At 38.5% G+C, this 25,012-nt stretch overlaps 1 protein-coding gene across 1 annotated transcript in view; it reads left to right on the top strand.

Annotated features, from left to right (window-relative positions):
- KCNH1 (potassium voltage-gated channel subfamily H member 1) overlaps nucleotides 1-25,012 on the top strand; it is a gene marked incomplete at both ends in the record, with an annotated part of 191,477 nt that overhangs the window by 86,717 nt on the left and 79,748 nt on the right. The window contains 3 exons of the mRNA XM_081997292.1: nucleotides 5,378-5,577; nucleotides 9,223-9,475; nucleotides 23,484-23,680. Of these exons, the coding sequence (XP_081853418.1) occupies nucleotides 5,378-5,577; nucleotides 9,223-9,475; nucleotides 23,484-23,680 (650 nt within the window). The remainder of the gene's footprint in view (nucleotides 1-5,377; nucleotides 5,578-9,222; nucleotides 9,476-23,483; nucleotides 23,681-25,012) is intronic.

Genomic DNA, 25,012 nt, shown 5'->3' with positions numbered 1-25,012 from the left:
AGCCCTTATCAGTTGTGTCCTCACTGGTGGCCTGTCCTTCTGCAGGGGAGACATTTCCATTGTAGCTGGAGCTCAGCGTGGTCCTTCTATGTCCCATCTGTCGTCAGCAGGGTGATTTCAGCAAATGTGGTGATGACTGTGAGAAGATTTGCAGTAAGATTTGACTAAGAGTTTAATAAAATTTGCCTGTGGTCTCTCATCTTTCATTCTAGAAGTCAAGTGGTTCTGCCACATAGCTTGATGCACATGTCCCTCATGGCCTATTCAGGCTTTCTGCTTTGCTCTTTCCCATTGAATTGATTTTCAGGCTTGCTTAATTGATACTTGTGTGCCAGTTCTTTGATCTTTGCCATTGCGACTGCCTTGCTTTTGCTTGTGGGGTACCTAAGCTGAGGTGCAAATTACAAGCTGGTGGAGGGAAAGAGGAGGGAGGTGGAGCAGCGTATCAGTTCAGTCTGGGAGAATAGAGAGCCGTGGGAAGAGCAGGATCTAACAGTCACTGGAACAGCATGGGGGAGAACTCCTCTGGGCATTTACTTTCACTTCAAAAAATGTCTTTTTGCCCAAGTTGTGAAATTCAGGAATTGATGTACATGCTAAGAAGATAGTAGCAACTGTAATTTGTTTTATACCTTCTCACAATTTTATGAAAATGTGTTGTGAAAGTTCATAAAGTGCATAATATTAATTGACCTATTAGATTATGGCTATGTTGTTTACATTTATTATTTACTAGCTGAATGAAATGACATCTCTATACGTTGTATTAATACAAAATAAAAGGTAGATAAAAGATTGCAAACAGGAAACTTTATAATATACAAAGCTTCCTAAGAAGTAGCAAGTTAAGCAGCTCTGCATCTGTCTTGATAGAAAATGGGGCAACCTATTTAAATTATGTGCTATTGTAGAAGGTTATATAGATACTCAGTAAGTAAATCTTACTTTAGATGCTTTGGTTTCAAGTTGCAAGACTACAAATAACAATTCTATCAAAACTAGTGCTGTAAACAGTTCATTGGTTGGTACCTGTTCAGTTTGGTATTTGCTTGCAGATTGTAATTAACAGTTCAGCGTTTTTCTTTTAACTGCATGCTCTCTACCCATAAATAGGCATAATTGCCACTAATCGAGACCCCTAATCTCAAGCAATTATAAGATTTTACATTGTTCTAATTGCACATTTAAAAACAATGTGTTTTTCTCATACGTTATAATCCATGCAATTATTAATTTCTGCTTTTCTTTTTATCTGATCAATGTTAATTTTGTGTGACCTCACAATGTGTTATCTGAAAAATGCCTTTGAGGCATGCAATTTTTGTGGTTAATTTACGGTTATGTTTCGTCTTTGGTGAGAAGTGATATAGTGCAACAGATTTTCAAGGCTGTACTTTCTCTCAGCCTTCTATGAACTCAGTGATTTGTTGTAAACTAGGAACTTGTTAGTGAAACAAAAGTGCAACTCTACATTTAAATCATCTACTATTTGTAAATCGAGGTGCTTGGTCTTTGAATAGTATTTAGGTTAGCACAGGCTGCCCCTTAAGTATGTAAAAGGGGTTGGTTTTATTTTTTTAATTGTTAAGTTGAACTTATATGCAGACAGACAGAACTTCTCGATCAGCTTTCTCAGAAAGTGAAAATTAAGGGAATTCAGTTTTAGAAAGCACTGCAAGTCTCGGGGGCAAGATGTAAGAGGTTGTTCAGTAGTTGATGTTGGTCTCACTTGTTGCTGTATGGTTCTTATGCACACATTTCATATGCAAGGGCTTTGGATGAGTGCATTTTGAACAAATCATCATCAATCTGATGATTCATCTCAGGAACCGCATGCAGCACTTACATCTGTAATTGGGGTAATTGCAAACCTCTCATTCTTAGAGATAGAAAATCTTCCTCTTATAATTCTAAAATCAGATCCCAGATCTTTTACTGTGGTAGCTGAGACCTACACTGACTTGTATTTATTTCTCTATTCTTAATTGTTACATCATTAAAAGTAGCAGATGATTTGGTGACCTTTCCAACCTGTGGCTGACCTTCATGATTCACTTGTGCGGGTAATTGACTATTGAAATTACTATGCTTTTATGTTTGATGTTATTTAAACACTGGTTTAAATGGGGTGACACTGCATTGTAAATGGGTAGCCATGCTGTTTGAGACAATGTGTTTTTCATTATCTATTGTCAGAAAAGAATATTAATGGGGGGGGGGCTGTCTTTTCTGAGGGATGTTGACATTCATGGAGAGGAGGTGTTTGCTGCCTGCTTGATGTGCTGTAGCTTTGTATGCAGTGTTAGAACACGCTATTGCTTGTTCTGCAGAAGAAACTTTCTCCTTGGTTGAGGTGTAGGCATGGGTGCTTCAGGTTTGTTTCTGGACACAGTTCCTCAAAAACCACCACACATCCTTCATCCAGCTGATGCATCCAAAGAAGCTGTTTGGGTCAGATTAATTTGCGACCTTTCTGTGTGGTGCACTTGTGGCCTAGCTTGAGTCGAATCCATTCCACACAAGGACATTTCCCCCTCCCACACCCCTTAAAATACTTTTCCTTAATTCCTGTGATCCCCTGCACATAGGATTGCTAAGGAGTTGGTAGAGTCTATAGGGTCTGTAGAGCAGTGCTACAATTCTGGCCAAGGGCTCCAGGGACGTTTGGATGTTGGCATGTGGTCTGCATTGTTGCTGTTACAGGGCAGTGGTCTAATGTCAGTGTTCAGTCAGTCCTGAAACAAGGATTTGGAAGTTTTGCTCTGTCATAAATTGCCCGACTTTCTTCCCGTGGTGGAGCGTGTGTTTCTGAAATCTTTCTGGCGCTGCCGTGTACTGCAGTGGGTTCATTTGATTATTCCTTTGAAAAGAAGGAAAGGCACACAGCTAGCTGTTTCTATACAGAAGAGGTCAATGTTTAATATGCTAATGTATCTACCCAATATTAGGCTGCAAAAATCCTTGGCTTCAGTGTGTCTTTAATAGTAATAAAGTGGTTAGCTAATGATAAATTAAGGATTGTAAGTTTGGTTGTTTTTTTTTTTTAATAAAAAAATTAATGTAGGCAAGAATTTTTCTTGCCAAGATAATTGTCATGCTGGAGCATAGTGGCTGCAGCTTGTAGTGGAAGTTGCTCTAGGACTGCTTGCCGCATAATCAAAATGAAGAACTAAATTTCTGTTTTTTCTTTAGGCTTCATGTGGATGAACAGTAGTGGGACAGAGTGGGGCCTCCATTTTACCTTTGCTGGCATAGAGCTTTACATCCTAAGATACTGAACCAGCGGGTCTCACTGTTCCCCAGAGAAGAAAAGACAGTTGTATGTGCAAAAGTATGCTTGCCCGGAAATCTACAGATGTTTGTGACCCTTTTCCTAATCTGTCGCCTATTTTCAGCGTTACAGTGGCAGGCGGAATAATGATGTTTGTGGATGCCTTGCGCTGCTGCAGTGGGACTTCGCAGTTTTGGAAGCCCTGGGTTTGCTTTCTCTTAGGGAACCTGGCAGAAGTCCGATTAAGTAGAGCCTAAGGTAGCAATATTGTAGCGTTGTGTTGGCATTTGCGTAACAGAGAGCAAAACAGGATGTAGTTAGGGAAAGGTAATGCTGTTCAAATAAAAAATACTCATGGATCAAGGAGTATTTATAGTAAATCTGTTTTTTAAAGCATTTCTTCGTTCTTCAGCACTCATTGCATCAGACTTCCTGGTATGGTTTAGCTCAGGCACAAGTTAAGGTTAAACAGAGAAATAATCTATACATTTCTGGTCACTGTGTCCCTATTCATACTCTCCACTTTTTTAAAACTGAGTTTGCACATTTGCATGTATATCTTTATACCCGTATGTACAGAGGGGTAGTTGGAAAAGGGGAGAGCTGGTCTCTACAGGAATTCATTAAAAAGAAAAGAAGTCCATAGAAGGAATTCTGTAGAGAATCAGCAGTGTAAAGGCCTTGAGCAAGTCTAAATTTAAATTGCATCTCTTGATGATTGGGGAAAAGACAGTTCTGTAAGTTTCTCTTGCACATTATCAAAGGTTTTTTTGTTGGTCATAAAACCCTAAAGCGTCTTGGTTGGCTTAAGGTTATCCTCCTGTAATGCTGACCTGAATAAATAGCTGCATTCCCAAAGGAATGAAAGGGACGAGGATTTTTTTTTTTTTTTAAAAAGGGGGTGAGGGAGGAAATAAATAGCAAAAAGGGGTATTTAGATAAGGCAGAATACTCTCTTATTTTTTATAAATTAATTATTTTTATCTTGAGTGGAAGAGATACTGACAATTTGATGCCTGTTTTGGGGGACAGGAAATGATAAAGAGGAAGACTTTCCTCAGCAAGCCAGAGCACTTACTGGTGCTTTCGGTTCATCTGCTGTCTGAGTGTTCCTCTCCCTGTACAGCCAGCCTCTCGCTTATCACTGACCTGATTCACAACATAGGAAAGCTCCCCTTGAGGCTTCCTGTCCTTCCCCTTCATTCAGGGCTGGACTGGCTGGAAGAGCCTCAGCCCCAGCCTCTGCAAGCCATCAAAACATGACCATTGAGACTTCCACCAGCCTGCTGTTCTTTCTTGGGCTTTGGCAGGCGGATCTGCTCAAGCCCTGTCTGTTTTCATCTGCTTCTCTCCACACCTGGAAATACTGCCTTTTTTCCTTTCTCATGTTTATTTTTAAACCCATCTTGATGAACCAGCTGGCTTCATAAGTATGCTGAATGAAGTCAGAAAGGCTGTGCAGCATTTGGTCTGCGTTTGAGGGCTCTAGATCGTGCCTCAGGCCTTCCTGTTCTTCTGCCTGAAGAATATAAAACATAATGTGAGTTTTTATGTGTTATTAAACTTACATCTATAAATCACTGACCCATGGTAGCAGTTTATTACATATTCCATCTTCTGCTTTGATGCATTGTTGTTGTCACACTGAGGTGGGTAATGATGACTTGGCTTACTACTGTGGTAATGCACTTAAAGCTTGGAAATCTGTCACCGATGGCATTCAGCACAGGGGCTATAAACCAGAGATTAAATTTTAAAGTATTCTCTGTCGAGCTATTTGTCTTAAAATTCTTGTGTCTTCTGTTGCGGTTTCGTAAGGGTTCAGATACTACTGGATTGTTTGATGGACAAAGACAAATAGTTGTGTTTCAGGAACTCTGTGTTGCAGGACTCGCCATCACAAAAGTAGGTGGTGGTCCTCAATTTGTAGTACAGAAGGTGAAATGCTATAAAATGCTTGTGCTCATCAGGCCTTCCTAACAAAGCACCGATACTGCAAGCATTTCAATGGGCCTGGCATTTCCAGTCTTAAAGCACAGTGGAACACAGACTGATCGTTACAACTTATTGTGTATTATGTCTACTGTTTTTCTTCTTTTTTTACAGCCCTTCTGTATGCAACCATTTTTGGTAATGTGACAACCATATTTCAGCAAATGTACGCTAATACAAACAGATATCATGAAATGCTGAACAGTGTCCGGGACTTTCTAAAGCTCTACCAGGTCCCTAAAGGACTGAGTGAACGTGTGATGGATTACATTGTTTCCACCTGGTCCATGTCCAGAGGCATAGATACTGAAAAGGTAAGTAAATTAAACTGCAAGGAAACAAGTCACATCCTGAAAGTATTTCATTAAAATAAACAGGAGGTACTTTCTTAGTAAAGACGACAAATATTCTTTAAATAGTTCCAAGTAGTAGCTTCCCTTAATTTTAAACTTTCAAATACAGTATTTCACCTATTCTATCATACTGACATATGTTGGTGGTAAAAGTATGTATGAGTTGCTGGTGATATTTCATGAAATAGTATAAAAATGATGAAGGAAAGAGCTTGGTTTTCAGTAAACAAAGAAAACAACTAAATAAAAAGTTCCAAGTTCTAACACAACCTCAGAATATCTTCAAATGAGATTTTCTTTTAATATTTCTGTTGTGTAAGGTTTGCAGCTCTGTGCTCTGAATGCAAAGTAAAATTTGTTTTGTCTTCATAGAATTTGAACGTAATATTCTGTGAGGAAGTTAAAGATATTAATGGAAGCTGGAAGTCATTACTGTAATAATAATGTATTGTTTGAAATCTTCCTTATGTGAGGCAAATGTTATCATCCTGATTCATTGAATTTACAAGTAAATTCCCATTGTGTCTTTTAAAATAGTAAATGTCCCTTCACCAGAAGAAATGTACAAAAGCAACTGCTTGCCGCTTTCATATTAGTTGCTAGCTTTTATGGAGATAGATACTGTTTTTCTTCTGCTTGTAGAGATGTGATTTGTGGCGTGGTTCTTTCAGGAAATCGTACCAATGCTCCATTCACCAGCTTTCTGGTTGGCGGCTTAATTTAGTATTCTAAACTGTAGATGATGCAGTTAAAGAGCAAACAATCTCATTTCTGTCTAGCTGTTAAAGCATCATTATGAAAGAGTAGAACAGATGTGGTCTTGCACTGGGCTGTCTGGAGAACAATGGGTACACAGGATACTCTTTGCTCTCCTACATGGTGTTCAGCATATCTGCCATTTAGATCCCAGACCACGATTCTGGGAAGCAGTGTCTGTCATACTAGCTTTCAGAAAGAAACGGTATTTTAGTACTGGATAGTGCTAATTAGAAGCTACTCTGCCTGTTTTCTCACAAAACATCTTTGTGTGGGGTTATGGATTTGAGGTAGGTACCTTTGGGGAAGGTGGAGAGACAGCATGTGAGGATATATAGTGCAATGAATCGTGGTGCTTTCATTCACCCCCCCCAGTACAAGCTGCTCTCATCATTTTAACAAAGCAACAAGAAAAAATTCCTATGTAAAACATGTTTGTTTTAGCTTATCTTCAAAGTTCATTCTTGGCTTCCTCTGATAAGGAGAAAAATGCTTTAAGAATGCCTTTGGAGACGGCAGGATAACCAAACCAAGCATAACTCATTGTAGCCTTTGAGAATTATCTTAATAAACAGGGAAAAAAGTCTCCAGTTATCAGGACATCAAAGAGTGTAATATGGTGTTGATTTCAATAACTGGTGTGTTCATAGCTGAACTGCCAGTAGTGACGACTGTAAAACCAAGAAATCAACTTTCTTTTGCATAGCAAAAGCTAGCAGGTATAAGACTGACTAATGGCTGTGCTAATCCATAAACTCTCAGGTCTGAGCTCTGTTGGTTTGATGCCTGTGTGTAACTTCTAGGATGTCACAGAATGAATAGAACTTGTATTGCTCCTGTGACAGAACGCTGGTAATTGTGCTGCTGCGTAATGCAGTGCAGCTTTCTACAGATGAAGCAGATATTTACAGATGAACTTAGCACAGAATCAATCTTCTCACTATTTTGTAGGCCACAAATTTGTCAATTCAGTGTTAACTGCAGGCATGCCAAGAAGTGAATAATCAGCTAAAAGCAAAGTTTGTAAGTCTAGAAAATGCCAGTAGAACAAAATTTAACCAAGAGCTGCTGAGAGGTTCTAAAATTAATCCATGAAGATATGTTTCTTACCTCCCATACAAATGAAAGTCTTCTGCCATTTGTCTGTAACTCTTAACTGTCTTTAATCTCTCTTTATTTTTGCAAAATCTGGAGACAACTTCTCTAAATGGAGAATGGAAAATGAGTTAACTTCCTCTTAGGGAAACCAAGGAGTTTTTGGAGGAGAGCCTCATTTTAAATATTCTCTTGTATATTCAGGTTTTCTTACTGCTATTTCTATTGAAACAACCCTTTTTGGTGTGATATATTCAAGTAACTGTGAAATGTGTGTGTGTGTAATTCCAGCGCCAAACTTTGGCAAGCATCTGCAAACACAGAATGTTTTTGTTGCCAGAGTAAATGAGATAATTGCAATGACAGCTATGGCTGCTGCCTGTGTCCCACGTTAAATGCTCGTCTTGCTGCTCCAACCCATTCTTGTGAGCCTGGAAAACTAAGAACTGGCAGGTTCAGCTGCCACTCGCTGTGGGACAGAGAGAGATCATCCATGAGTGCCCTACACTTAAGCACTGTAGAAATACATCTCTTTCAGAAGTAATATCCGTAAGAGCAGGTTGTTCTTTGAGGTGGGCCAAAGCTGATGATGTTGGTGGTAGATTCATCTGCCTTTGGAGTAGCAAGTGTAATATCTGGAACCAGTGCTGTGTGCAGAGTTATCAGCCTGGTTCTCTGCTCAGATCTTGCACAGAGCCACATTGTGAGGTGTAGGCATAGCCATAGTGCTTCCTGTGTTACCTTTGTTTTCCAGGAGTGTTTGCATTGAAGCAGCCATCTCTCTTAATCCAGGAAAATGTGTGGGAGTACCTCTGAAGCTCACCCCGAGTACTCCTTAATTGGATGAAATAGTTATTACTGAGAAAAAAAAATGAAGCAGACTTACACTACTCAATGTTTTTCTCAAATACGTCTTGAGATGTGCTTCATCACAGGTTATCCTCCAAGGATTTTGTCATCCCAAAACCCTGTTCATGTTATGTATTTCCAGTGTTTTTGCCAGGAACTTTTAGTCTGTATGTGCAGTAGTAATTCCATATTCTTTCCATTTGGCTGTCTGTATTATCTTAAAAACCTTCAGAAATGGCTGTGACTGGTACCCACTGTGCTAAGTGTCAGCTTGCACACACTTAGGAGCACACATCATGAATTGCCTTGAGGAACATTGCATTTGGAAGATCAAAAGTTGCCCAACACAGTGTCATACCTTAAAGGCGCTTCTTGTGCGAAGCAAAAACCTGTTACTGCTGCTGAGGGGTGAATTTGAATACCTGCAAATCTCAATTTTATGAGATTTTTATACTTTTTTTTAATAGCTTTTTTATTTGCTAAAGGCATATGAGATTACACTTCCCCTCTATACAATATTTCTCTCATTTGAAACCTATATTTTATGCAGGCTTTTCATGGATTCTGCCTATGAAAAGTGATCTACCCACTAGAAACAATCCTTCAGGAAGCTTTTCTCCACCACTTTCTGTACTGCTGTGCTCTTAATTTTATTGTCTTAAAAACCTGAGGCCTTATCCTGGTAATTCAATATCCAGCAGAGCATGTTGCTGAGATGAAAACATTATTTTCTTTCAGGTATTGTGGCTCATGTGTATTATAATTCAAAAATAAATGTACGGACTGAGATTAGAAATTTTATATGAAGGAGGAAAGTAGTTCTTAAACCCCATGTAGTGAACTAGGGCTAATTGCGTGGCACATATAAGCCATGCACTGGAATTGATTGCCTAATTTCCTCCTCAGGTTTTGCAGATATGCCCTAAGGACATGAGAGCAGATATCTGCGTGCATCTGAACCGCAAAGTTTTCAAGGAGCACCCAGCCTTCAGGCTGGCGAGTGATGGGTGCCTTCGAGCGCTTGCCATGGAATTTCAGACAGTGCACTGTGCCCCAGGAGACCTGATCTACCATGCCGGCGAGAGCGTTGACAGCCTTTGCTTTGTGGTTTCAGGGTCTTTGGAAGTAATCCAGGATGATGAAGTTGTTGCTATATTGGGTGAGTTTCACAGCTGATAATATGTGTTGTGCACAAATACAGATGCATAGAGCATTTTTATAGCCTCTTCTACTCAAGCACTTAACTCATTCTTTAAAAAGCTTCAGTCAAGTTAGGTTTGCCATAGCTTGGTGAAGTATATTTTAATGAAGTTGTGAGCTGTAAGGTGTTAGAGGTTTATTGTCTGGAAAAATTGAGAGAAAGGAAAAAAACCTTGCTTAATGTCATGCAGGAGCGTTGCATAGAGTCATTGACTTGTGCTTCCTGTTCCACATAGGTAAATAGGAAGGGCAATTGTATCTTCTCCAGATTACTTCAACCCTATTTCTTCTGGTCAATGCAAGCTGTACTTGAGCATTGGGATCTTGGTCATTCTTGGGGTTCTCCCTGTCTCGCCACATCTCTTTTCATTAGAAATTCCATTGAGGACTTCAGAAAACTTATTTTTAAAGTGCCTGGCTTCCCTCCCACACCCCGATAATAAGTATTTCACTTTTGCTGAAAATTTTCCAATTAGCTTTATTTAAGGTGTCATGTTGAAATAATATTTATCTCTTTTAAAGTCAAAGTAACATAAAAATTTAGAGCTGATTTGTGTTAACTTGGAATGACAGCTTTAGGTTGGAGGCATTAAAAAGAAGCTGATAGTGGTGAGAACAACATTCTGAGGCAAAGCTAGGAGAAAAGAGTGTGATAATCCAATAGATGTAGATGAATCATGGGTTGGCAGGAGCATTGAGGAGGTGATACTTATCATTTGATTCTGTCAGACCCTTTTGTGATAAGGTAAGTTCTCATGGTGGTTTAATCCAGTACCTGTCACTCACAGCAGCCTGGAAAAAGAGAAGAAAACAGCTTGGTAATCTTGTTCTCTCTGAACACATACACCCAACTCTCCTAAGAGGAATGTCTACTGGAAAATGAGGGGGCTAATAAATATGCTGAGTTCAATTTTTTTCTACTTCTGAACAGGATTGCATATATTGCATAGGGTGATTTTAGTGTTCTGGGCAATCATGTTCATAATATTTTGTGCCACACAAGAAACTAAAAAGGTGAAAAGTAGGGGGATAACTGATTCTCTTTTGTACTGGAATGACCTGTGCTGTTCAGTGCTATATGATACTAGCGACTTCTGCTTTTCTAAGTTGCATATCAAGAACTTACTACCTTTAGCCATGTTGAACTCTTATGAATTAACATGGCAAATGTAAAACAAACTAAAGCCTCTCAGTTTGTGTCACCTTTTATCCCATAATGCTTTCTCCTGTGTCCATCTCAAGAAAAAATCCTCAAAACATCTTGCTGCTCTATTTAATAGTTATAGGTAAAAAGCATTGAAATAGGATTTTTAAAATGTCCTTTAAAGATATAAATTTTCTTCTCTTCTTTACCAGTAACTTCTGTGTTTTATCATAATACTCACTTTAGAAAATACACAGCCTGGATTCCTTGAGAAATCAGCGTTAACGAAACCCAAACCCCTAATCTCTGCTGCTGCAAAGTGATAGCTACAGATAAATGAGGCTGATCCCTTGGTATCTGAATGAATAAAAGTGTTTTTTTATTGCTGTCCTCCTGAGACAGTAACTATTGATCCTCTTCCCTCCACACTTTTTTTTTTTTTTTTTTTTTAATTTGGAATCAGTTCTCTGGCTTGCACTAAAGTTCATGAGCTCTGCCATTTTCTTTGTGAATATTGTAATCAGAGAGGAAAGTAAAATGAAGTAGGATCTGTTTGTGATTGTTAGATTTCATTTTGGATAAATGTGTATCAATTTTGTGTTTCGGTTTCTGGACTAAGGAATCCCTTTCCTTCCGTGTGTGTGTGTGTACCTTCATCCCCCAGGCTGTGAAGTCTTCTGTTGAAGGTTTCTCTATCCTGAGAAGAAATGATGTGGTTAACTAAGTTTTTCACTATTCTAAATCAGTTGGACTTTCTTCTCCTTCAGCATTGCATAATGTAGCCACCACAGTACGGAAGGATGCTGCAGGAGATAGGTCAGGGTTTCCTCCCTAATTTCTTTGTACTCTCAGTTTTCTATCTGTAGAACAGAAATGATTTAATTCTTTTTTTCAATTTCATGTTCAGCTAAAGTTGTCAAGCTCTTGATAAAAGTACACCAGATAAAATGAAGGACTACAAGGAAAAAAGTCTGTATTGTACAAGAAACGTGATTGTTGCTGATCATTCAGCCAGAACAACCTATGCCATAAGTTTTGTTTACCAGTCACAACTAAGCATAGCTGTGAACATCAGGCATGTAGCAGCAAACCACGTGAGGAATTCTGTAGGGTAATTTCAGTTAACAGGTATGTTGGAGAGAGACAGTAATCTTCTCTCAGATGTTCTTGAGATAAAAATAAAAAATAAGTGCATAAATTATTCAAGGTGAATTATTTGCTCAGCTTTAGCTGTCACTTAATAAAGCAGCTTTTGCAATTTGCAATGTAGCCTCTATCTTCCTTACAATAGAGAAATAAATTGCATCTCTAAATTAGTCTGTGTGACTGCTGTACAACATTACATAAAACCAAAGGCAAACTACACTTAATCCTTAAAGGATCCAATTCATATCAAACATTTTCACTTTCTGAAATCTTTTAACCTTGCAGACTAACATATAAAAGTGTATTGTGTAGCTCTGGAATTTGGAGTGTGTTGTGTGCACTTGCATAATATCCTTCCAGATCAGTTCTGTGTAATACCCAAGAGACAGGTATATTCTCAGTTCAGGCTTATGTTCATATTACAAAGCACTAACTTTTATTGACTTGGATTAATATGAGTACCGAGTTGGAAGAAATTGCACACAGGCCAGCAGTGAAAAAATGTACATTAAAATGTCCCCTAAGATTGCCTTCCCCATTAATTTGACCTAGAGACAAATACAAAAATGAGTAAATAAAAAAAACCCCAGACCTTCTTTGCAATGTTTACAGTATAAATTTAAAGAAGTTGACATGTCTTGTATGAAATATGATTTGTTGGGATGAAAGATGTATTTTTTGAATTCTATCCAAAATTTCTGCTGAAATAAAGAAATTACTGATGTTCATGCAACACAATCTTTGGATTTGATGTGCCAAAGAAACAAAACTAAAAAAGTAGAAAATTACCTTTCAGCCAGGTGATTTATTTATTTGTGATTCATTCTAATACAAATGGGTCAGACAAGGAAGATATAGCAAGAAAAGCCACTGTATTACTACGGTTTTCTATGTGTAAGTATTCGAGTTGGGGTTATGAAAGAAGTGAAGATTAGCTAGTGGGAAGGTGCTTGGATGAAATACAGTTCTCAATGTTTTCTGTAGTTTACTTCTTCCATTGACACCGTTGTTGTCGCGTAGGGTGAAGCGCTGACGTACACTCAGCGCTTTGTGGAAGATCGAGACAAATCACACGGTCCCTTCCCTGAAGAGAGCTGAGTGAAGCACAGGTCATGCAGGACTTCCATTAAGAGACTGTTTTCAACTTGGCATTGCTTTTAACTTTTCTAAGCCTTCCCATTTGGGCTGATGCTGCTTTATCTGACACTGACATATCTCTTTGAACTACTCTTGCTTAAAAACTTACCCATTTATCCGAATATGGTTAGAGAAAATGGGTTATTTTGTCACCGTTAAAAACATTTAACTATTTATGTGAGCTTCATTTGGCAGCTCTAGTTTCTCTGCTTTGGTGCAGACCTTTCAGGCTGAGCCACTGGCCATCTGAAAACCTGACCTTATTGCAGGTCTTGGAAAAGTTAAAATTTACTTGTGCTCAGGAGAGATTTGCTACATTTTAATTTAACTAATATCTTCTTAAAAAATTCCTCCTGAATTAAATGTGTTCCAGGCAGGGACCATAAGGTCTGGCTGCAGCTTCTTTGAAATATGCAAGGGAAGAGGGATGGTAGTAGAAGCGTGAAATAAGCCTGCATAGATAGTTGTTCTTTCTTAATTTAGGGAAGCTTGAAGACCTAAACTGTCTTTCAATGCACTACTTTTTTTTTTTTTTTTGTACACTATGAAGGTTCACATTTCCTTAGTGCAGCACGAGAATGTAGATTGTTTGGAACTGCAGTAATCAAGAAGCTAATGTTAGAAGTCCAGCTGAGCAGATGATACGCCATTGCTAGGGCTAACAGGGTGCTTCCCTCGTCTTCCAGCCTTTTACTCTGGACCTTTTTAATCTCTCCTCACTGTTGCTAGAGGAAGTGCTACTTCTTGTGTTATGTTTCTAATTGTGTGCGTGCACAGATAATTTAATAAAAAATATAGAAAATAATGGCATAGTAGCAAAATTAACTTTTCATAAGTATTTTCTGGAAGTATATGGAAGGACTGGATAGGAGGCCTTCTTAGAAAATTATTTATGTTGTGTTAATGTGTGTGTACAAATATCTGAATGACTGAAAAAAAACATTTTTGATCTTACTAGAAAATAATAAAGTCTAAGTTAGATATGACTGACATAATTGTACTCCAAGATTGAATAGAAAATCCTGCTTCTCTAGGACATTTGAGGGAAGCAAGTGATTCTTGGTCCCAGGTTGGTTCCAACACTTTCTGCTTGAAATTGGGGTAATCTTTGAAATTTAGGAAAACATTCCAGTAAAAGGCTAGAGAGAGAAAGGAGAAAACCCTTGAAATTAGCGTGACAGGCATTTTTTTCTAGATAGCAGTGGGGAAAGCAGTGTCTTGTCCTTAAATTTTCAGACTCCTGCAAAGTTTGTCAATTAATGACTCCTAGAGGGCCTGACTGAGCAGCAGATCTTCACTTACATGAATTGTTCAGAGTGGTCTTGATGATCCCTGCAAGGGGACCCTGTGTGTATGGATGGTAAGACTGGAGGTTATTCTTGCTGATTTGATTAGAGACTGGGAGCATTTAAGCCTTTATTTAGCAAATTAAAAAACAAAGCCTTGAAAACCACTGTGATCTTCGGAGCTGAGCAATGGATGAGAGAAATAACATTTACTAGAAGGTTTAGTTGAAAAAAAACCAAAACCCACACACAAAGTAGTTCATCCCAAGAGTAAAGCATTTTATCCCAAGTGTTGCATCCCAGCTGTTCTGCATTTATTATCTTCTTGCTAAAGCTTATTATTTAGCTTATTTGAGCTAAAAACTTTCAAAAGAATAAAATTTTATTGACTGTTGGTTTAGTAAAGAGTGTTAATCATGGAATCATAGAATATCCTGAGTTGGAAGGGACCCACAAGAATTGTCAAGTCCATCTCCTGACTCCACAAAGTGCAGGTGAAGTGAATGAGATAGGAAGGGAAATCAAGGCAGTAATTTATTGTGAGCAAGGAAGATCATTGCCTTCCACAAGGACAGTTTGCTGTTTGTTTTCTTTTTGCTGCTATCAAAGCTGAAGGGAAGTAACAGAATGCAGTTACTATATAAGTATGAAAGTATGCAGTAACAGAATGTCAAGAATGGGAGTTTATAGTCTAGACCTGGCTGCTTCCTTCACCATCAGGAGAAAGTGGGGTATATCACTTGTTTTTTTGGGTTTTTTTTTTGGGGGGGGGGGGGTAGAGGGGGGTGGAATCTGTGCAAAGGATTCATATAGGTTTACTTTTAAGATCACGTGAGTTGAGGAAGTGAAAAATGGATGTCCCTGAAATACAGATCTTTTATCATTATTTACAAAGCTATAACATTTGACAAGATTGGAGACTGTGGTTTTAACATGATATTGTAGGAGAGCTTGGTGCGCCATGTTTTGTTTCAGCAGGATATTAAATGCTCCATTTGCTTTTTGTGGAGAAATTCCTGCTGATTTAATTTGATCTAATTGCAATCTTAAAGGAACGTTATAAGAATAATTGTTTGTTTTCTTTACAATTGCTTTAGCTTACTCATTTAGCCATCAGCACTTCATTCAGATGTAGACACAAGATATTTGATTGAGATTTTGGTGGGACAGATTTGCATCCAGACAGGACAGTGCAAGCTGCAAGGGCAACTGCACCACAGGGGTGGTTTATTTTAGAGAAGGGAAAATAGCAGTGCAGAAGTATTGTCTGTCTTAGACCTTCTCAGTGGAAAAGCATTGCATCTTCTGCACAATCGTGTGAAGATTGCTTCGAGAGAGACTTGAAGATGTTGGAGAAGTTAACTGTGCTGAGCCCAGGCTGCTCTCTTTAGACTGTCCCCAGTACTTGAGTTAACTCAGGTTTCCCTAAACTAAACCGCTTTGCGTACAACCCCATTTTCAGCATTTAGTTGTGTGTTTTGGGGCCTGTTGTTATTTAATGCCAAGTCTTTGAAACAGTCCCTTCTCTACTTCATTTTTTACCTGAGTTTTAACACAGGGAGTTGTACCTAAATTTAAAAATGCTAAGCTGATGTGCTCTTGGTCTTAAGAAGTGGTTTCAGGATTATCGATGGCATTAGAGTTTTCTTATTATTTTCAAAGACAATGTCTAACATCACAGCATTGTTTGTGCTGTTGAGTAAGACTACAATGTGACCAGCGGTGCTTTGGAAAAGGAATGGTTGAAATTGAAATGCAGCTTTATCTTCAGTAGTTCTATTGTGCTTTTTCTATTTATCGTTTAAAGCTTTTTTTTTGTTTTGTTCATGTTGACTTATATAGGCAGGTCTGACAAGTTGCATGTTTCTATGAAGTGATTCAGCGAACATAAACTGAGGGAACGATCTTAGAAGTCTGATTTCCTCAATGCGTGTCCAGGCACGCTACTGGCAAAACTATTAGAAATGGAGATCCAGCTAAACTTTTTAAAAGACAGTGGCATAAAGAGGTTTACATTATTGAGAAATACAGGTTTATTCCAAATGGCGGTTTTGGACAGAGAGTATTCCTTATTCCTCTGCTCCAAACAATTAGAAAACGTAGTGTGGGTTGACATCAGGGGTGGCCTGTTTTGAGACTTCAGCCAGATGTTACTTGCTCTATGTCTAACTCCTGGTAGAGCATTAAAAGTAGGAATCGCCAAAGCCCCTGTCCACTGCTATGTATTGATGGTCAAAGACTGCACAGGGTATTGGAGAAACAGAATTTTAAAACACTTGATTAATGACTTGCTGGAATAACTGGGGAAGAGGCGGATTCCCTGTGAATAGAGGCCTCAGTCGTGAACTTCTTGGCACTTCAATTTAGCTGATTTCCCCCCCCCCCCCTACAGTTTCATGTTTTATTGTTGCAAATTTAAGAGCACATGCACAAAATGTGTTCTTTAGTAGTCTGACACCGCCACATGTGGAAGAAGTCCCCTTTGGAAGATGGTGATGTCTGGCAGGCTACTGGCAACAGTGATCCATGGCAAACTGGCAGCTGAAACTGAGATGTGGTGATGAGGGCTCTCTGTTCCAGCATGCTCCTTGATATCTCCAGCTGTGCTAGGAAGACTTTGCCCATCACGTTTGTGTGCATACTCCAAACAGAGGTGTGAAGAGGTAGAAATTATAATTTAACAAAGAAGTCAGATTTCTATAAAGACCCTGATTTCTGGCAGGTGAACCACTGAATTAATTTTCACTTTTGTTTTGGGTAGGGTTTTCTTTCTGTTTCAGAATTTTGGAGGAAGAAGAATAATTTTTTTCACTGAAAAGCCAGGTTAAAAAAAAATTCCAAAACCCCAAATCTTCATGGAACACTTATTTTTCTTTGTTTTCTGCAAGTTACAAATGAAATCTTTTTTTCAGAGGTATGTTTCTGAAACATTGTTAAATTTATCCTCGAGTTGCTAGAAGCATTAAATAAAATCAAGTATACTATAGCTATGAACTTTGTGAGGTATTAAAAATATTTACTTTATATATTTCAGAAGGTAAAATCTACTATTTTAAACTCTTGTGAATCCTTTTGTCAGAAATAAAAAAATCAAATTTTGGGGCTTTAATGTAAGCTTCAAGCAATAGCTATAACATAAAGCCTGTTTCTAAGTCATCAGGGAATAATTCTGAGGTTATTGCAATTTGAGCCTCTCATATAGGTTTTTTGATCAGAGAACTAGCACTGTCCATGCAATGACAACAGAGATTGAGATGTGTTTTTCCTGTTACTTACTTAACCACTGCAAATAAATTCAAATACATTTGTGACTAGTTATTTGAGCTGGCATCTTTCATGTCTTCTGAGTTTGTACCAACTGGCCGCATACTTATGTAATTCTTTTCCAGTAACCATTAAAAAGCAAATAAGGATAGATGATTCAGATTCTGGGGAAGCCTCCTAGCTTTTTGTGAATAAGCCTGGTAGGGCCCAGTTGACATTTTAAAATGCTTTGTCTCATCACAGTAAGTCAAGTAGTAAAATATAATCCACACTCTTAGAGAGACAAATAAACACATTAATTATAATAATAATAGAAATCATAGATGTAACTAATTCACGTTGTTGCTACTCATCAGGTGCTCTAAAATAAATGTTTTTATTTTGTCTGTACAGTAATGTTCTTCAATAGAGAATATTGATACAGTTGTATAGTAAACAGTCTGCAAAATGTTGCCAAGCTGTGTTTTAAAACACAAACAGATATGCTGTGTTTCTGTTTGTGCGAGGGCAAGTCACTGGAAGTGCAACTTCAGTTTATTTTCACTGTAGCACTTCTGGTTTCTGTGGCACTGATACTCTGGCTTTCTCTTCCTTAAGGTCTTATTAGGGGAAAAGAGTTAATGAAAATAGTATATTCTTTGCAGTGCAGTTGGTCATTCACTTCTCATTACATGTCTCAGTTTGCACTTGAGAAATCTTAAGAACATCCAAAGAAGCAAATCACTTCCATGCATCATCACCTGCCAGCTGTACTGTGTCGGAGGACCGAGCTACAGGCTGTTCAGCGGCTGTCAAGTTGTGCAATTTATCTGTGGGGCGGACACTGAATACTCCACCTTGATGCCAAATGGTAGCTCTGTTTTTTCTGTCTGGCAGATATTCATTGCCTTAAAACAATGCACCAAGAGGAAAAAATATTTTTTCTCTGGTGCCTCTACTTCCCGTGAATCTTTCTTCTCGCTGTGAAATGGGAAGGTTTAAACTGCATGCCTTACTCGGATAAGGAGAGATGAAGGAAGAGAGGAGAGGGAAGGATTTTCAGTTGAAGCCAAATAGACACATGGTGATCACAGAGGGGTTTTGACCAGAGTCTCACATCACTGGCTTGGAACACTAGGGGTAAATACACTGTCCTCAGTGGAATTATGCTTGAACACAATTGGTAGGACACTGTGACATGGACTAACTTCAGATCCCCTGGTTCTGTTCAGATCTCTTTGGGGCGGGGGCGGGTGGGTGGGGAATCAGGCCAAGTTTTTTGTTTGTTTTTAAATTCCAGCAGCATTTTAACTGAGCAGTCACCAGAATAGAGACTGACACGTAGAGAATCTGTGTTTGCCTTTACAGCAGCTGGTGTCTCCCACTGCTTGGAGGTGGAGAACAAATCCCGAGGGCGCAAGCCAGCGTGGGTGCTTTGGGGAGCCGTGCTGGGAAAGTCACTGTGCAGGTGGCAGCAGCTGCTGTGGATCAGCATCACAGATAACAGTGTTTGCTAACACCTGATTTCCAAGATACGCTTAGTGCTGCATTGCTGCTGAGGCACCAGCAAGTAGTGTTTGGTCATTCTAACTCACCTTTGGGTCTGCTGAGGCTGTGTCAAATCACAATTCTTCCGTAGTTCAAACATGCAGATGAAGGCAGATCTGGCAGGAACCTGAGCTACATTCTGGTGTTGGCTGCTGTAACAGCCATTACTATTGATTTGAGAATGATTCTAACATGAGTATTTTTGTCTGATGTACTGAAAATCCATGGATTCATGTGAATCCCATCAAAGTCCATACTGATTTGCAAGACCTTCAACACTTGGCCTCATCTTCTCACCCAGCTGCTATCACACCAAAACTACACCACGACTCCCAGACACCCAGAATCCAAAAGTGAACTAAGTAGGTTATCAGTCAAAATATTCCACATAGAGTCATATTTTTCAGAGTAGGGTGGCATATCTGCTGTCTGAGAGCTCTTCACTACTTCATATTTGTAGGAGTGAAAAAACGAAGGATTGTTCTGGTAGGCATATCAAGGCAATACAGCTGTAATGTGCAAGCATGGTTCTTGAACAGAATCAGCAAAACACTTGGTTAAGTTGCAATAATCAGATCTTCATTACTGATCCTACTTTCAGGAGACAGAGTGGATGTGACTTGACCTTTTGCCTGACTCAGGCTGAATTTGCAGTGGTAACAGAGAAATCCTCTTTTCACTTATAAAATAAATAGCAAATTTGATATGGAGCGGAAAGAATAAATATGGAAACAGAAGGTGCGTATTTTATAAAATAATTCTTCAATGTTTAAATATGTCAGGGTTTGGGGACTTGTTATTATAATTAAAACGAACAAGCAAACATAAAAGGCAGAAAACTACTTGGCTTTCCAGTGCATACTGAGTTGACAGTGGAAAAGATCCTCAGCCCACAAATCCAGCAGGGAATATAAATGATTGACACTAAAAGCTTAGATCATCCACTTTAAGTGTGATTGACAGATAGTGTTCCTGGCAAATGTCTGGAATTCAGCAAGCTGGGAATGAGAACTGCAAAGTACTGACAAACAAATGGCCATCTGCATTTCTCTAGCTTTTTAATCTTTCTTCAGAAGTAAGGTGAGAGAGAGAGAGAGATATATGTAAAGCCTGGAGTTATATGTAAAAAGAGGCTTTTGACTCAGGTTCTTTAATGCAGCCACTAGACTTTGCCAACCACCTTCTGACACACTTAGAAGTCTCACCTTACTCTTGTTGCTTTCCAATTACAGATGTTTTTGATAAAACACCCGCTTAATCTGCCCTATTTTTTTTTTTAAATCCTTTTCCCTGAGTGATTGATCTTACTTCATGGAGACTATATAAACAAAGGGAGATGGTATGCAGTTCTTTATTACATGTAAGAGGACAATTGTTCTAATCCAGTGCATATACTCCTGGGTGGAATTTTAATTCCTGCTTACTAGAAAAACTTCCTACTGCTCCTTTTTCCCCCCATTTTTCTATGAATGTCAAACACAAGGTTTTTTAGAATCTGAGAATCCAGATTGATACTTTTAGTATGTGTCATTTAGAAAATGCACTTGACAGAAACAAAGCAGTGTGATGCTTGCACGTGCGCCTTGCCTTGGAAATCGAACTGTAATGTGGGATTGATTTTCGACTAGATCACTGGCTGTTAACTCAATTAACCTCAAGGAAATTGTTAATGATAGAAAACAGTACAACTTCTTGTTTTAGCCTGGTTTGTTTCTTAGAAATGGAGGCTTCTGTGATCTGACTCAGTTTGGGCTTCACGTGTTGCTTTTCTTTGTTTGTCTTGGCTCAGTGGGCACCCGGCAGATGTAGCTCCTTCATGTGCTGCTCTCGCCACGAATGGGAAGCAGCTCCCTGGGATGGCAGGAAACTGCAGGAGGGGGAGTTTTTTGGGAGTTACAAATAGCAAGGGGAAACTGGGGTTGCTGCCACAGGTGAAGGACACAGTTGTGTCTTTCTGTGTTATGCGAAAAGCAGTATTAAATTAGATGTAACTTCAGCTTCTGCTGTATGTCATTTCATCTGTGAGCAAAGCAGCACCATGCTGTTTGTACTTGCATTGTACTAATTACTCTTCATGTTAGTGTGGGGCAATAAAATAATTATTGTCATTTTAAGGTAGGGAAACTTGTCTGGAGATGTTAAGAAATAAGCTTAGAAACGAGCTAGAATTCCTCTCCCTTATGCTTGGTCTACCAGCTTTAACTGTTGCTCATCAGTGATGGCACATTTCTATACTTGATAAATTCCAGAGTGTTAATTAAAACAGTTGTTTAGCTAATTGCCTGGAAGATTGCAAGTAAAAGCATATTTATTCCAAAGGCAAACAATCCATTTTTACCCAGCGAAGCATATCAGTTTTTACGGTGCATAAAAATTGTTTCACTTCAATTTTGAATATATTGTGTGTTTGTCTGTCTAAAAGCCTTGTAGATGATGATCTATTTTAAGTGCGTGGAAGCTTTTTTCTTAGGCCATTTTAAATGTATCTACTGGAAAAGCATATGTTTAAATAATTGAAAATGTGAAAAGTCATTGCCATTAAAATGAAAAGTTGCTTACTGCACTGGGCTATTGGACTACCACTGTGCTTACTGATACGCAGCCTTTGTAGTATTTCTGGATATTGGCACTGTCCTATGTAAAGAGACTAGAGGCGGAAGACAGGGTATGACTATGGTGCCTTTGCCTAACTTTGTGGGGAAGAAATGTGCTTATGGAACAGGTGGTTTCAGTGTATATATGCATTAAAAATTGAAATATAGTCCATGCTCCTCCAAAGTGTTCAAGGACTAAACCGGTCCCTGCCATGTGGACTGCAGAGGGCTTTTGTGGAAGACTGGGAGCACATCAGTGTGAACCACAGCTTATTGCACTACAGCGTAGCTTACTGTCACGCCGATAGCTTCTCCTCAAAGCAGCTTAGCATGTAACGGGAGAGATTATGTAGTGGTGGAAGGACAGCTCAAGGGCTGAGATGGGAGTTCTGGGTTTAATTCAGAAGTTTTTTTGAGCTCTGTTCATGATAGTTCTCTTGACTTTCACATGGACTTTCGTATATGACTATTTATTTAGGGAATGAAATCTAAAAGGGCCTGGGTGAGTCAATAAACTAATACGTATTTTGATGCTTTGGCTTTAAGAATTGCTACAGGCAAAGTATTATTTGTAAGACAAAGGACCATCTGGTCCATCCATACCACAACTTGATAGACACTGTGAATGTGCTTTTTTGTTGTTTGTCTTAAGTGAAGTGGTGATATAATACCACTTCAGAGGAAATATAAGGAAAATACCATTCAAAACAAGAACAGTGTAGTTTTCATTATCAAGCTAGCAACTGAATATTCTTATCTTGTTAGCATTATATGTCGGCAAACAGAAAAAAGACAACCATTATTCTGTAAAGGAGCTTGTAACTTTCTCCTAAACATTTCCCTTTGTGCCCAGCCTGAGTGGGGGTATAATCAGTGAAATCCTGATGGGGGGGCTGCTCCTCAGGCAGGTTTTGGTATAGTTGCCCCGCATTACAGTGCCCAGACTAGTGCACATGCCCCCATTGCAGTATTCCTCAGTAGGCATTTCAGTGGCTGCCCCCAGGGCATAGACACAGGCACGTGGGAAGGTTGTAAGGAAATGGCCGTGTTTTATTTCTTCCAATGTGTAATGGCTAAATAGTCATGCCTTGTCAGCATTATCTTGGTGATAACTAACCTGTACTCTTCTTGTTTTGGATAATGTTGTTGCTTTAAACCTCTGCTGTATTATATAGGGGGACACATGCAAAACTACTGAAAGATTTTGTTGAGACTCTTACCAGCTGAAAAACATTAGAGCCACCAGAGCTGAGAGATCTGCTCTTTTATAGTGTTGTAAAGACAGACTTTTCTGGCAATGGTCTAGTGAACTAGGGCAAACTTTCTTTGATACTGATGTATAGCGGTGTTTCGTTACAGCCTGTAACTGCACTGATGTGTTATACTAGAAGATTTTATTGACACAGTAGTGTGTAATTGTTAGCCAGCTTAAGAATACTCAGCACCAGAGATGTAAGAAGCAAATCCTTTGCATGCCAGTTAAAAGAAGAAAGGGAAAAAGCATTTTCTTTTAATTAATCTCTTTGAAAGGGATCAGAAGAGAACATGAACTTAGAATGAACTGCTACTCTTGATTTTTAGAGAAAAACCTTTACTGATATTTAAAGGGGAGTTGTCACATGAAACACTTTTTGGTTGTGGTTTATTCTTATGAAATTTTGCTGGGCTGTTGTAATCAACAAAAAGATAGTGGAAAAGGTTATCAATGGAATATTTCAAAGATTTTTTTTTTTTTCCCCCCTAGACAGAATTTTTTTCTGACTGCATAAAATAGAAGAACCTTGGCTTCATAAATTAATTGTATGTTCTTTTGTATTTTTTGGTGGAAATAGTACCGTTATTGAAAGCAATGCTGCTGCTTTTCTCTAGGCAAAGGAGATGTTTTTGGTGATGTCTTCTGGAAGGAGTCTACCCTCGCCCAGTCCTGTGCTAATGTAAGGGCTTTGACTTACTGTGATCTTCATGTGATTAAGAGAGATGCCTTGCAGAAAGTGCTGGAGTTCTACACAGCCTTTTCACACTCCTTCTCCAGAAATCTCATTTTGACCTACAACTTGAGAAAAAGGGTGAGTAGCTTTCATTTTAACAGATATCATCTAAATGATCACTTTGAAGGACTGTCTGTATGAAAAAAAGTTAATTCCTTGAATTACGGCATTCTTTGTAGCCTGTCTTATAAGACGGTTTTCCAGAGCTTGCCTAAGGGACACTGCTAGCATGTAGAGTCAAAAGGACGTAAGTATCTATTCTGGTGCTAGTTTTATAGAGAGCAGGACTGTGTATGTGTGAAAGTATTTTACATTTCTATGAAGCAGACAGATTCCAGCATATTTGCGAATTGTCATGCATCTGTGATAAACAGTGTTCACTACTTTCTGCAACTTCAGTTTGTAAAGCAGCTAAAAAGATGTTTCCTTGCCTGAAGTTACAAAGAAAGTGGAAGGAAAGGTATAAAATGTAATACAGGGAACAAAAGTCAACAACAATAATCACAATGGAAAAGTAATATGGACATGACTGTTTCTATCAAGAGTTGTTTCTTTTGGTATCAATCACATTTTGGAATTACTTTGCTCATCTATAATGTTTCCATTTACTTATCTGTGATTTTTTGGCGTGCTCCATTTCTTCCTGCATGCCAGTTTAAGTTATTTTGTCAGACGTGAATCATCATAACCTAATAGCCCGTTTTTAAATTCTCTGTGTAATCTTCAGTGATCCACCTCTATAGAAGTCTATGAAAACTGTAGTAGGTATTTTTCATGGTTAAATATGGTTTTGTGGTGCAATGTAGAAGACAATAATATTCCATTGAAAATACATTGGAGCACCTATACTTGCTTTAAATATTATGATCTAAAGATACTTGAGATCAGCTAAAAAATATGTTCCATAGGAGATTTTTTTGTTCATAAAAACAGTTGTCCATGGTAACTTCCAGGTGCCAAGTAAGTCCTAGATAATTACACCTGAAAAAATAGAATCCTTTTAATCTTTGAAGTTTATTTTGTAAAATTAGACTTTAAGCCTAGAGTATCGATTTTTTTTTTTAATTGTTTTTTTTTAACCTGGAGTTGGCATACTGAAATTAAAATAGTGTGATCATGTTTTCTATCTGTATATGTTATCAATATCAGAGTTCAGCTTTTCAGCATTGGGCAAAGGAGAATGTGCTATCCACACTTTGGTCAAAAAAGTCAAAGCTCTGGTAGAAAATGTAATTAAAAACTAAGAAGCAAATTTATAGTTGAGGATTTCCTCATAGGACTTTTGTTTCAAATGACATTGAGTTCTTGCAGGACAAGGAGAAAATATACAACTGCAAGAGGATTAAGAGAGATGCCCTGTTAAAAACTATGTTTAAAAACCAGCTACTTACCTGGTGTTAATTAATGTAA

The sequence above is a fragment of the Phaethon aethereus genome, assembly GCF_964289735.1.
Source record: "Phaethon aethereus genome assembly, chromosome: 3".
NCBI classification, from domain to species: Eukaryota; Metazoa; Chordata; class Aves; order Phaethontiformes; family Phaethontidae; genus Phaethon; species Phaethon aethereus.
The sequence above is the reverse complement of the archived record's forward strand: the minus strand, read 5'-3'. Positions and strand labels throughout refer to the sequence as shown.